This window comes from Tachyglossus aculeatus, chromosome 26 (genome assembly GCF_015852505.1).
Source record: "Tachyglossus aculeatus isolate mTacAcu1 chromosome 26, mTacAcu1.pri, whole genome shotgun sequence".
NCBI classification, from domain to species: Eukaryota; Metazoa; Chordata; class Mammalia; order Monotremata; family Tachyglossidae; genus Tachyglossus; species Tachyglossus aculeatus.
The window spans coordinates 7,784,425-7,797,695 of record NC_052091.1 but is presented as its reverse complement, the minus strand read 5'-3'; the positions used below and the strand labels follow the sequence as shown (position 1 = coordinate 7,797,695).

At 47.9% G+C, this 13,271-nt stretch overlaps 1 protein-coding gene across 7 annotated transcripts in view; it reads left to right on the top strand.

The window, feature by feature from the left end:
• DENND4A (DENN domain containing 4A) overlaps positions 1-13,271 on the top strand; it is an 82,579-nt gene that overhangs the window by 49,142 nt on the left and 20,166 nt on the right. For 3 of the 7 annotated variants that reach the window (XM_038767648.1, XM_038767647.1, XM_038767645.1), the window contains exons 14-20: positions 2,480-2,613; positions 5,192-5,327; positions 7,667-7,873; positions 8,001-8,129; positions 9,439-9,580; positions 10,141-10,272; positions 11,966-12,085. In XM_038767648.1, coding sequence (XP_038623576.1) covers positions 2,480-2,613; positions 5,192-5,327; positions 7,667-7,873; positions 8,001-8,129; positions 9,439-9,580; positions 10,141-10,272; positions 11,966-12,085 — 1,000 coding nt within the window. The remainder of the gene's footprint in view (positions 1-2,479; positions 2,614-5,191; positions 5,328-7,666; positions 7,874-8,000; positions 8,130-9,438; positions 9,581-10,140; positions 10,273-11,965; positions 12,086-13,271) is intronic. The other 4 variants (XM_038767650.1, XM_038767646.1, XM_038767651.1 and 1 more) reach the window with 2 other exon arrangements.

Sequence of the window (13,271 nt, the reverse complement as noted above, 5' to 3'; positions counted from 1 at the left end):
AGGTTACAATGAGCATCAAGAAATAAAAATTTAGAAGTGCGAGAGGCACCTGAAGAGTTGAAAAGATTTGAGGGACTGATGAAGAGTCAGGGAATCTTGTTAGAAGAGGGGGGATTTTTAAGAGGGCTTTGGAGGGGCGGCGGGAGGGCCGAGTTCGAGCGAATTTGTTGGGGAAGGGAGGTCCAGGCAAGCCGTGACTCTGTTGTACATCCCGTCTATTTTCCTAGTGGTGAAATAAGCAAGGCAGGAAGGATATGTGATGGAAAAATAGGATTTAACCGCACTATAGAATCGCAGCAAGCAGAATGAGTCATTCACCCTTGGTTTTTTAGAAGCAGAGTGATTGTTCCCCGTGTCGTCTTCAGAATTGTCAGGGAGGAGCTTACGTCTTTAAAGTTATTCTCAAAGGTTAATTTTTTAAGTGGGCTTCTCCCAGACTTGCAGTCATTTTTTTTTTTTAAGAACCACGCTTAAGACTTGATGGGAAGATCCTTCCAGATTTCAGGACGATTGTAATCAGGCGAATGAAGTTACCGATCTGCGTAAACAGCTGCTGCGCTCCTCGACTGAATTCAGAATGTTTTAAATTCCTTCCTGCCCACGATTTAGCCCAACCTGTTCGAGTGGAAATCAATTCGTCAGGGGACCCGGGTTCTAATTCTGGCTCTTCCACCCGCCTGCTGTGAGGCCTCCGGCCAATCACTTAACTTCTCCGTGCCCGTTTCCTCGTGTGTAAAATGGGAATTGAATCCTTGCCGTCCCTCGACGGGGCACGCCATGTGTCCGATCTGAAGACGTCGTGTCTATCCCCGGAGTTTAGTTCAGTGCCTGGCATGTTGTAAGCGCTTAGCAAAGGTCACATTCAGTAGAAGTAGTAGTGTGCAAAGTAATATTCATCATATAATGGTAATTGTGATATTTTTAAGTGCTTACAATGTGCCGAGTACTGTGCTAAGCCCTGGGGTAGATATTAATCAGGTTGGACACAGTCTCTGTCCCACGTGAGGCTCACGGTCTATTTGAAGTTGAGGTTGAGACGCATTATTTGGAGGAACGAAGAGCAGCGCTTTTTAATCCTGTCCTCTACTGCACTTCTTTGGTCCAAAGCCTTGGCTCCAGGGAGCCCATTGAAAAAAATGAATATAATAGCATAGTTCAAGGAACAGCTGCCTAAGAAACACATGAAAAGCAACGTGGCTTAGTGGATAGAGCCCGGGAGTCAGAAGGACGTGGGTTCTAATTTCGGCTCTGCCACTTGTCTGCTGTGTGGCCTTGAGCAAGTCACTTTACTTCTCTGGGCCTCAGTTACCTCATCTATAAAACGGGGATGAAGACGGTGAGCCCTGTGTGGGTGAATGGACTGTATAATAATAATAATGGCATGGATTAAGTGCTTACTATGTGCAAAGTACTGTTCTAAGCGCCGGGGAGGTTACAAGGTGATCAGGTTGTCCCACGGGGGGCTCACCGTCTTCATCCCCGTTTTCCAGATGAGGTAACTGAGGCACAGAGAAGTGAAGTGACTTGCCCAAGGCCACACAGCTGACGGTTGGCGGGGCCGGAGTTTGAACCCATGACCTCTGACTCCAAAGCCCGGGCTCTTTCCACTGAGCCGTGCTGCTTCTACTGATTAGCTTGTATCTACCCCAGTACTTAGTAATAATAGTAATAATAATAATAATAACATGTGGTATTTGTTAAGCACTTACTGTGTGCCAGGCACTGTATTAAGCGCTGGGGTGAATACAAGTAAATCGGCATGGATACAGTCCCTGTCCCACAGTTGGCAGAACCGGGATTAGAACCCAGGTCCAGAACCCGGCCAGACTTCTTCCCTAGTGTAGTGGCCTAGCGGATAGCGCTTAGTACAGTGTCGGCACCATTGATTTACTCTCCCAAACGCTTACTACAGAGCTGTGGACACAGTAAGTGCTCAATAAATATGACTGACTGATTAACGAATACCTTAAAATATATATATTTCTATTTATGTATTTTAACACTACTGATGTCTGTCTACTTGTTTTGTTGTCCGTCTCCCCACTTCTAGGCTGTGAACCCATTGTTGGGTAGGGATGGTCTCTAACTGTGGCTGAATTATACTTTCCAAGCGCTTAGTTCAGTGCTCTGCCCGCAGTAAGCGCTCAATAAATACAGCTGAATGAATGAATATATTTGTTAATCAAAATATATATATTGTACGGCATTTGTTTAAGCTATACATTGCATTGTCTGGTGAGAAAGAATTAAGCTTTTGGTACTAGCCATCTGGCTTTGTGATTCAGCCGTAATTCTAATTATCGCGGCTGAAAGGGGCAGGGGATTGTTCTGGTGTACTCTCCCGAGCGCTTAGTGCAGTGCTGTGCACACAGCAGGCGCTCAATAAATACGACCGAGTGAATGAAGGGGAGCCCAGGGACGCGGGCTGCGTGCGGCCGTTGATTCTCCCCTGACTGTCCTCTCCTCCTGACCCGTGCAGGTGGATATGGATAAGACCGGTGAGACGCGACTCATAGAGTTAGATGAATCGTACAAAAGCGAGCACACGGTTTTCATCACGCCCCCGGAGATCCCGCACCTGCCCAACGGAGAAGAGCTCCCTTTGCAGTACAGGTATTTTCCGGCACAAAATACACGGCCCTGAAAGAAAAGCCCGACTTTTATGTCGCCCAAATCTCCGGGCGGTAAGCACATTTGGAGCCCAAAAGGCATTAAACAGATATCTATCAATCAACCAGTGATAATCACGTGTGCGTCCTACTAAGCGCTCGGGAGAAGACAGTATAAAGTGGGTAGACACATTCCCTGCCCACAACGAGTTTATAGTCTAGAGAAGCAGCGTGGCCTAATGGATAGAGCCCGGGCCTAGGAGTCTGAAGGACCTGGGTTCGAATCCTGCCTCCACAACTTTTCTGCTGTGTGACCTTGGGGAAATCACTTCACTTCTCTGTGCTTCAGTTACCTCACCTAATGGGGATTAAGACTGTGAAGCCCCGTGTGGGGACGTGAGTGTGTCCGACCTGACTTGCTTGTGTCCACCCTAGCGCTTAGTACAGCCCCGGGCACTTTACAGGGGCCGTTGAGAAGCAGCGTGGCTCAGTGGAAAGAGCCCGGGCTTTGGAGTCAGAGGGCATGGGTTCAAATCCCAGCTCCGCCACTTGTCAGCTGTGTGACTTTGGGTAAGTCACTTCTCTGGGCCTCAGTTCCCTCATCTGTAAAATGGGGATGAAGACTGTGAGCCCCACGTGGGACAACCTCATCACCTTGTAACCTCCCCAGTGCTTAGAACAATGCTTTGCACATAGTAAGCGCTTAATAAATGCCATCATCATCATTATTATTATTATTAACAAACACCACCATTTTTTTTAGAGGGGATATAGAGGCCAAACGTTTAGAATCCCTAACACGTTCATCTGAAGTTGCTACGGTGTGCATTTTCTTTTTTCAAATTTTCTCTTCCACATACTGGTGAAATGCAGTTAGATGGAAGCTAATGCACAGTACTGATTTTCCTTGTTTTATATTGCGCAGGGAGCACATCTGCTAGCTCTGTTGTATGCTCCCAAGCGTGTAGTACGGTGCTTTGCACATAGTAAGTGCTCAGTGAATCCCCGTGATTGATTGATAGAAAATTCCCATTTTTGTCACTACACTGAAGTTCATTTCTTCAAAGTAAGCCTTTTAAAGGATTAAACACATTTCTAATGATTATTTATTTTAGACTGTGAGCCCACTGTTGGGTAGGGACTGTCTCTATATGTTGCCAATTTGTACTTCCCAAGCGCTTAGTACAATGCTCTGCACATAGTAAGCGCTCAATAAATACGATTGATGATGATGATGATGATTATTTAGGGGCCTTGATGTTGCCTGCTGTTCATTTGAAAAGGAGTTAGCTTTCCAGGGATTTCTCATAGTGGTTTCAATAAGCGCTTTGTACAGTGCTTTGCACACAGTAAGTGCTCAATAAATACGACTGAATGAACGAGTGAATGAATGAATCAACGCTAATAAAGCTTGAATGAGTGAATGAATGAATCAACGCTAATAAAGCTTGAATGAGTGAATGAATGAATCAACGCTAATAAAGCTTATCCAAGTTAATTCAACAGAGTGTCTTATTGGGAAGAAACTGTTAGTGTAGTCTTTGCTTGTCAGTCAACAAGAACTTATTTTACTTTTTTCGCTGCACATTATTCATTTAGTACACACGTTACTCAGACACGTTCCCTGCCCGTAACGAGCTTCCAGTCTAAAGCATCAATACCTCGTTGGGTTTTGTGGTAAAATAGCTAGGTTTCCTCCTTACTCCATTGTCCCTGAAGACTTGAGTGTTGTGTCCTTCCCTAGCGCTTAGTACAGTGCTCTGCACACAGTGAGCGCTCAATAAATACGATTGAATGAATGAATGAATGTCCTTAAAGAACATTGAGCCCTCTGGAGTCCTTGGCTGTTTTATTAAATTTAGCTTGTCGCCGTCCACCCTTACCACAACCACATTTGTCATTCCCTTAGATGATTGGGGCTCTTGGCAGTCTGGGTTTGTGACCCAGAAAGATGGCCTACTGGATGGGACCTGGGTTCTAATCCTGGCTCCGCCACCTGTCTGCTCCGTGACCTTGGGCAAATCACTTCACTTCTCTGGGCCTCAGTGACCACATCCGTCAAATGGGGATTAAGATGTGGGATAGGGACTGTGTTCAGCTTAACCTGTATCTACCCTAGTGCTCAGAAAAGTGCTTGGCACATAGTAAGCACTTAACAAGTACCATAATCATTATTACTATTGTCATCATTATTATGTAAAACTATTTGAAAAGGTTTTTTTGGTGGGGGTTTCTGAGGCAGGGGTTCTCCCCAGTCTGCGTAAATAATTGTGGTATTTTGTACAAGGAGTCAGTTGCCTTTCTTTTAGCTGTCTTGCGAATTCCCGGACCTGGACTGTGGCATTTGTTAAGCGCTTACTATGTGCCTGGCACTGTACTAAGCAGTGGGCTGGATACAAGCAAATCGAGTGGACATGAGTGAGGCATTCCTAAATATTACCTGAAGGCAGCAGGCACTAGCCCAGAAAGCTTTTTAGGGGTGTCACACAGGCTGATCCAGTCAGGGCAGCCCCGGGGAATTCCAGGGTGTTCTTCTTCTATCGTTGTGCCTTAATAAGCGACGGTTTTATTTTCTTTTTCAGCTATAATGGATTTCCCGTGCTGAAGGCGGATTTGTTCGAGAAGCCAGAGGGGTTCCTTCAAATGAGAAATAGCAAACTGTCCACCAAAGCCAGTAGCCCCAATAACCCCTCGCCCATGTTCCGAAGAACCAAACAGGTGATTTGAAATAGCTGCAGACTCCATAAGCTCATCGCCCCAGGCCCGAGAAAATATCTTGAACGACTAGATGGGCCTCCCCAATCCTATCTCTCTCTTCCCCACTCCCAGCCATCCTGGCACCTGCCGACGCGTAGAAAATGAGAGCGCGTAGCAGTCGGGGCTCGGAACGGGCAGCAGGCTTAGAGACTGCCAAGTCCGCCCGGTTCCACTTTGGAATCATAAGCGATGTGGCTCTTAGCGTTGTATTTGGGAGAAGATTCGGGACGCTGTGCCATAACAGTCAAGCAAGGACCTCACCGAGGTGACGGTCACGGCGATATTTAAATCCACTCTGTAATTGGATTATAAAATCCTCCCTGGCAGGGGGCCCGTGTCTTCTGCTCTTATCACGCCAACTGAGTCCGACGTCCTTTGCAGTTTTGGGACTAGTGATGGTCACAGAAATAGTTGTCCTTTGGGGTCAAAGATGAGGCCCTTGACTGCTCTGTCTATTCATGTCAGGGGGTGAGTGTAATTGAAGAGATTGAGGAGCCAGCCCTGCCCACCCCTCAGTACTGTCCTTTTGATTTGGGGCTGAAGTGAGTCAGCCCTGGTAGCCGCTTTGTTTTGGCTTTGGGGCTTTTGATTCACGGTGTAAGCGACTCCTTTGCTCAGAGTGAACTTCCCCATTCTTACCGTCGCCATGCCGATAAGTTCTCTGCTGCTTCCAGCGATTCACATCTTCTAAAGATGTGGTTTCTGGTGTCTTAAAAATGGTTCCTTCTCTGCTGTCTTACGGTGAGCATGAGAGCCAGTGTGGTCCAGTGGAAAGAGCTTGGGATTGGGAGTCAGGGGATCCAGGGCTTGCTCTGCTAGTAGCCAGCTGAGTGACCTTAGCCAAGTCACTTAACCCCTTTGTTCCTATGTCTCCTGGCCAGTAACGTGGAGAGAGGAGTCTGCCCACGGGTACTGTGAGGCTGCCTGCCGTGAAGTAGCTGATGTGAAACCCATGATTGCTACACAATCAGTCAATCAGTTGTATTCATTGAGCGCTACCTGTGTGCCGAGCACTGAACTAAGCGCTTGGGAGAGGACAACACAACAATGTAACAGACCTATTCCCTGCCCACAATGAGCTTATAGTCTCGAGGGGGAGACAGACGTTAATATAAATCAGTAAATTCCAGATACGGGCCTAAGGGCTGTGGGGCTGAGGTGGGAGCGAGTCAGGGCGATGCAGAAGGGAGTGGGAGAAATGAGGGCTTAGGGAAGGCCTCCTGGAGGTAGTATCGTGGTTTCATCGGGATCGTGGCTACCTCTTCTTTTCATGTTTCCACATGGCAGTTGCCACCACGCCTTTCCCTGTCCCGCATCCATGTCCGGTCCAGTAAGGCTTCGATGCTGGCTGATTGACGTTGTTCACTTAAGACCCATTGAAGTCACTCACCTGTAGCACCGAGACGGCTATGTGCAGTTCAAGTCCACCATGCCTTGGGGGATGTTCCGATTACAAGCACCTCGCTTTAGCTCTGACCCCGTCCAACTCCAACCTAGTGGGAAAAGCACGAGATGGGACCGTCAGTAGTCTCACCATTTGCCGGGTGACCTCGGGCAAGTCGCCTAACTTTTCTGGGCTTCAGTTTCCTCATCTGTAAAAGGGGAGTAGAGTATGTGCTCGCCCTCTCCCCTAGACCGTGAGCCCTGGGTAAAACAGGGACTCTGTCTGGTCTGATTGACTCGTATCGAGCCCAGCGCTTTAGGCACAGAGCAAACGCTTAATAAATTCCGCCAGTATTACTACTTTTCTGGATGACCGCCATCCACTTGTCAGTCGTATTTATGGAGCGCTTACTGTGTGCAGGGGACTGGACTAAGCACTTGGGAGAGTACAATATAACAGTAAATAGACACATTCCCTGCCTGCAATGAGCTTACTCTTATCAAATCGTTAGATTTGGCATTCTGTGACACAATGGGCACTTTCTCACTATCGGGTAAGTTTCTAATAGCTTTGTGGGACCCCTCAAACCACGGGTGTCCATGCCACAACGGGGAGGAGGAGCTGGCCCCCTACAACTCTCTGAACCGGACCCCGAGATCCCAGCTCTTGGAAAAGACCTGAGTTTCCAGTCCGGGCTGGGAAGACCCAACCTGGTAGCTTTCTGACCTGGCCCCATCCAGACCTCCCCACCGCCATGAAATCCCAGCCCTCTTTTGCCCTCACACTCAAAATACAAAGTCGGCACTTCAGCAACCAGCCACCGCCCCCGGGTACGTTTGGGATTCTCTGTGTGCCGGAATCCGTGAAGAAAAGTGTCTTTTCAGAGTCATTAACGGAACGCCTCGTCTTTTTCCAGGAAATTAGGTCGGCCCATAGAGTAGCCAAACGGTATTCCTCCATCCCTCAGATGTGGTCAAGGTGCTTGCTGCGCCACTGCTACGGCCTGTGGTTTATCTGCCTTCCCGCCTACGTGAAAGTCTGCCACTCCAAAGTCCGAGCACTGAAAACGGCCTATGACGTCCTGCGGAAAATGCACGCCAAGAAGATCGATCCCCCGGACGAGGTAACCGGCAGTCGGGCGGTTTCATCTCAGGAGGAACCGCTCCCCGTCCCCGGCAGCCGGGCGGCTTCCCCCCATCCTCCCCCGGCTCCAGCCCGATCGGACGGTAACGGGATTGATCGTCTTTCAGGTGTGCTACCGAGTCCTCATGCAGCTGTGTGGTCAGTACGGCCAGCCGGTGCTAGCGGTACGGGTCCTCTTTGAGATGAAAAAAGCCGGCATCGACCCCAATGCCATCACCTACGGCTATTACAATAAGGTAACTTCGCCCTGGGGCGGGGAACGGGGGAAGGAGGAGGCTTCACGTTTTTGGTTGGTTGAACGCCGATTTCAGCGGTAAGAGGAGACGGGAGAAGCCATTCATATTCATGCCAGTGGCCCTGGAGTTGTCTCTGTAAATTCTTTATACAGTCACATGGGATCAATTAACGCAGTTCACTGCACCCCAGAGTGGACACTCAATAAATACCATTATTACTACTTTGGACCACCTGTTTAGTTCAGTTGGTCAATCGATGGTATTTATTGAGCGCTTACTACTACTACTAATAATGACGGTATTTGTTAAGCACTTACTATGTGCAAAGCACTGTTCTAAGCGCTGGGGGGATACAAGGTGATCAGGTTGTCCCACATGGGGCTCCCAGTCTTAATCCCCATTTTGCAGATGAGGAAACTGAGGCCCAGAGAAGTGAAGTGACTTGCCCAAAGTCACGCAGCTGACAATCGGTGGAGCCGGGATTTGAACCCATGACCTCTGACTCCAAAGCCCGGGCTCTTTCCACTGAGCCACACTGCTTACCGTGTGCTGAGCACAGAACTATGTACTTAGGAGAGTACAATCTAACAGATTTGGTAGACATATTCATGCAGTCGTAGTTCTTGAGCGCTTACTGTGTGCAGAGCACTGGTTCGTTCATTCAGTCGTATTTATTGAGCGCTTACTGTGTGCAGAGCACTGTACTAAGCGCTTGGGAACATATAGAGACGGTCCCTACCCAACAATGGGCTCACAGTCTGCCCTCAGGGAGCTTACAGTCTTAGGGAGAGAGGCAGACGTTAATATAAATAAATCAATTACCGGTATGTAAGTACTGTAGGGTGGCGAGGTGAATAAAAGGAGCAAATCAGGATGACACAGAAGGGAGTGGGAGAAGAGGGAGGGAGGGCTTAGTCATGGAAGGCCTCTTGGAGGAGATGGGCCTGCAATAAGGCTCTGAAGTTGGGGAGAGTGATGGTCTGGCAGATATGAAGAGGGAGGGCATGCCGGGTCAGAGGCAGGACGTGGGCGAGTGGTCGGCGGCGAGATAGACGAAATCGAGGTAGGATGAGTAAGTTGGCAGTAAGCGCTCAATAAATACGATTGAATGAATTAGAGGAGCACAGAGGGCAGGCCGGGTTGTAGTAGGGGAGCAGAGAGGTGAGGTAGGTGGGGACAAAGGGATTGAGTGCTTCAAAGTCAATGGTAAAGAGATTGTTAGAAATGAGGGCCTAGTTTGAGATGTAAGTCACTCAAAATGTTTGTCAGGGTTCCCTGGACAATCATCTAATTTCTCGTCAATGAATAGGCCGTCCTGGAAAGCACCTGGCCTTCGAGTAGTCGAAGCGGCTACGTCCTGTGGACCAAGATCAGAAATGTTGTGTTGGGAATAACACAGTTCAAAAAGGCCTTGAGAAAACAGTCCCGCCTTTCAAATGCAACTCTATCAGGTATTCCGGTTTTTGGAATTGTGTTCGTGGCTAGACCAGTTACACCTTCTAATGTCTTAGGGGCCTTAAACGGAGGTCACAGTAGTGGACATTACTGGGTTTAATGGCCGTAAACTTACTCTAACACTGGGATGGTTGGTTGGTTGTTTTTCTTTCTAATCACATCCACCCCCCCCGCCCACGCCCCCGATGTTAAGATTTCCACCTTCGCCGGAGTTCACCCAATTAATCAATGAATCGTATTTATTAAGCGCTTACTACGTGCAGAGCACTGGGTACTAAGCCCTTGGGAGAGGACAATACAACAGAACCAGCAGACACGTTCCCTGCCCAAAGCGAGCTTACAATCTAGAGGGGGAGTGTAACATACCTCCCCCCCACCGCGAGCGTACCATTTTGACTGCCGCTTGTTGAAGGCACTCTTCTAAAAAGATGCTAGCGTTCGGATGGAGCGTGCATAAATAGGGCGCGAGCGAGAGGAGTCAGGTCTCACGGACTAGCGGGTTGGTGTCTTTGCTCTCTCCTGAAGTGGTAAAACGCTGTCGTGTTCTGTTCTTAAGCAGATGACAGTGACGTGGATGTCGTTAGTCATGGCAGCATGGATAGTTCTAATGACACAAACACTGTGGAGCAGGCATCCTTCAACACTGATTTAATCAAAGTATATTCCACTGATGATAGATCTAGTACAGGTTTGTGTGTATGTGTGTGTGTATATATATATATGCATATATACCTGTATCAATGTATTGTGGTATCTTTTGAAAAATCAGAATTTGCTAGCCTGTCTTGACCGACGAACTAAAGCTGTACAGTTCCTTCTTCATTTCCTCTGAACGGGTTTGAAATCATCCGCAGTATTCTAGTGAGTCAGTCTGTCCCTCTCCCTCCCTTAACGATAACTGTGGTGTTCGTTAAGTTCTTAGGATGTGCCAAGCACTGTACTGAGCGCTGGGGTGGGTACCAGCAGATAGGGTTGGAAACAGTCCCTGTCCCACGGGGGGGCTCACAGTCTCAGTCCCCATTTTTCGGATGAGGTAACTGAGGCGCAGAGAAATGAAGTGACTTGCCCATGGTTACACAGCAGAGAGGTAGCAGAGCTGGGATTAGAACCCATGACCTCCTGACTGCCGGGCCCACGGTCTATCCACTGTGCCACGCTCTCTCGCTCTTCCTCCTCTTTATTTTGTATTTCTTATCCTTTTTTCCCTGCGGTCCAGCCGTCACTGCCCGTGGGCAAGAACAGATGTACGGGTTAAGTCCTGGCCGTCTGCGGAGGACTCGCTATTATAGCCGTAAGCTGAGCTACCTGATTGCCCTGTTTTTCCGGGGCCAGAAAACGCTCAGCAAATAACTGCCCCGATCTGAAATAGAGACACCACTCGCTCCGTAGTTCATCGGTCGTATTTCCTGAGCACTGATCTCAGCACCTGGGAGAGTATAGTAGAACAGAGTCCGTAGACAAGTTCCCTGCCCTCGGGGAGAGCTTACGTTCTAGGCAGGAAACGGAGACATTGATAGAAATAAAGAAATGACGAATATCGACAAAAGGGCTGTGGGGCCAAGGGAAGGGTGAATAAAGGGGGATACACTGATTTCATTTCACACTTGCCTTTCAGGCGGTGGCCGAGTGTAAATAAGCTCTAATGAAAACTGACCTCTTTGGTCTATTTCACATTTAGCTAATTCAGACCTGATTCACTCTCTTGGGAAGTCACCTAAATCTAAGGGGATCAGGCTAAACCCTTGGTGATTGTTTTAAAGTGTGCATTCCAACAGGATCTACCTGTAAAGATGAGAGAGTTTGACAGGTTTTCTCAACTTTTAGAAATGGAGGAGGTTTTCATCAGAAGGGGCACTTCCATTGAGACTGTAAGCCCCAATGAAAATCAATTAATTAAACTAAATTAAAATTAATTAATTTAATTCACCTTCAATTTTAAACCTGTGCTTTGAAGCAGATGTGCGAGAGCCAGCAAACAGTCAGAAAAATGTGGTAACCCTTTTAGCTGGTGTTTCTTCCTGATTGATGCCATTTTGCTTTTCGAGAAGCCCCGTGTTTAAATTTGCAGGGGATTTTTTTTTCTTCCAAAATATTCCAATTTTCCAAAATAATTACATCCCTATGCACTAATAAGCTTCAGGAAAGCCAGTTTTTATCCCAAAACAACCAAAAACCTTTTTCTCTCGCATGTTTTGGCCAGTGTTTTGGACAATGGCTTTATGATTTATCCAGGAATTCTTATGTAAGTAAATGGAGCCCCACCATGAAATGAATAAATCCAGTTGCCCTCGATTCCCTAATGCAGAACATGGTGCTTGGTTTTTGGGGTGTGTGTTTTATTTTATTTTTTCCTCTCTTTGTAATGTTTTCTCTCATCATAGGGGGCCAGTCGGATCTCGGCTACAGTTCGCTGTCTAAAGACCAAGTGAGGCGAGGGGACGAAACTGCTCAGGAGAAGCAAGAAGAGAATGAAGAAGCGAGAGAGAGTGATTCTAGTTCTTGTGGGTATTTTCAAAGCGACAACGTAGAGAATGAATTGCTTAACGTCAGTTGAGCAACCCCAGTGAGCTAATGTCTTGTAAGGCCGGAAACTCAAAGCAAAGATAAGCGTCTTCATTTTAAGATGTGCTGGCTGTACAAGTATTTAATTTTAAGAATTCTCGCTTGTGGGCTGTACCCTACCCATTATAAATGCTCAATTTTAGTCCATTTTTGTCAGTTACAAAGCACTGAACTTAGCTCTGGGGTAGGAACCCCCCACCCCTCCCTGCAAAGAAATCAAACTTAATAAAATAAGAATAAGAATTGTGGTATTTAAGTGCAGACTAAACGCTGGGGTAGATACAAGCAAATCAGGTTGGATACAGTCCCTGTCCCAGGTGGGGTTTACGGTCTCAATCCCCATTTTACAGCTGAGGTAACAAGCCCAGAGAATAATAATAATGATAATAATAATAATAATGGCATTTATCAAGCGCTTACTATGTGCAAAGCATTCATTCAGCCGTATTTTTTGAGCGCTTACTGTGTGCAGAGCACTCTGCTAAGCGCTTAAGCACTGTTCCAAGTGCTGGGGAGGTTACAAGGTGATCAGGTTGTCCCACGGGGGGCTCACAGCCTTTATCCCCGTTTTACAGATGAGGTAACCGAGGCCCAGAGAAGTGAAGTGACGTGCCCGAAGTCACACAGCCGACAAGTGGCGGAGCCGGGATTTGAACCCATGACCTCTGACTCCAAACCCCGGGCTCTTTCCACTGTGCCACACTGCTCCGGTCCCACAGCAGACAGGTGGCAGAGTCAGGATTAGGTCCGGGATTAGGAAGTAGAGATTTGGTCGGTAGTCCAAAAGAGACCGACCGGAAGAGAAGCACACAGAGCGCGTCATAACGCAAACACGGTGGAAAGAAGTTAAAAATCAATGCCGAGAACGCTCAGCCGGGGGGATAAAAGACAGAAGTGAATCAGGGGCGGGAGGGGGGCCGGCCTCAAGGTCCCGCCTTACTTCCCGCCAACAAAAATCAGTTACAAGGGCCCGCGGACTTCCCGGCTATCTTAAGTCGGGAAAGGCCGGCAACGGGAAGATGCCTCAGCCGCTCCCCGTGGCTCGGGAAGCCCCGACGGCACGGTGTGGGGCGGCTGGGCCGGATGGATCCGCGCCCACTGCCCAGGAAGGCTCCACCTTCTTTC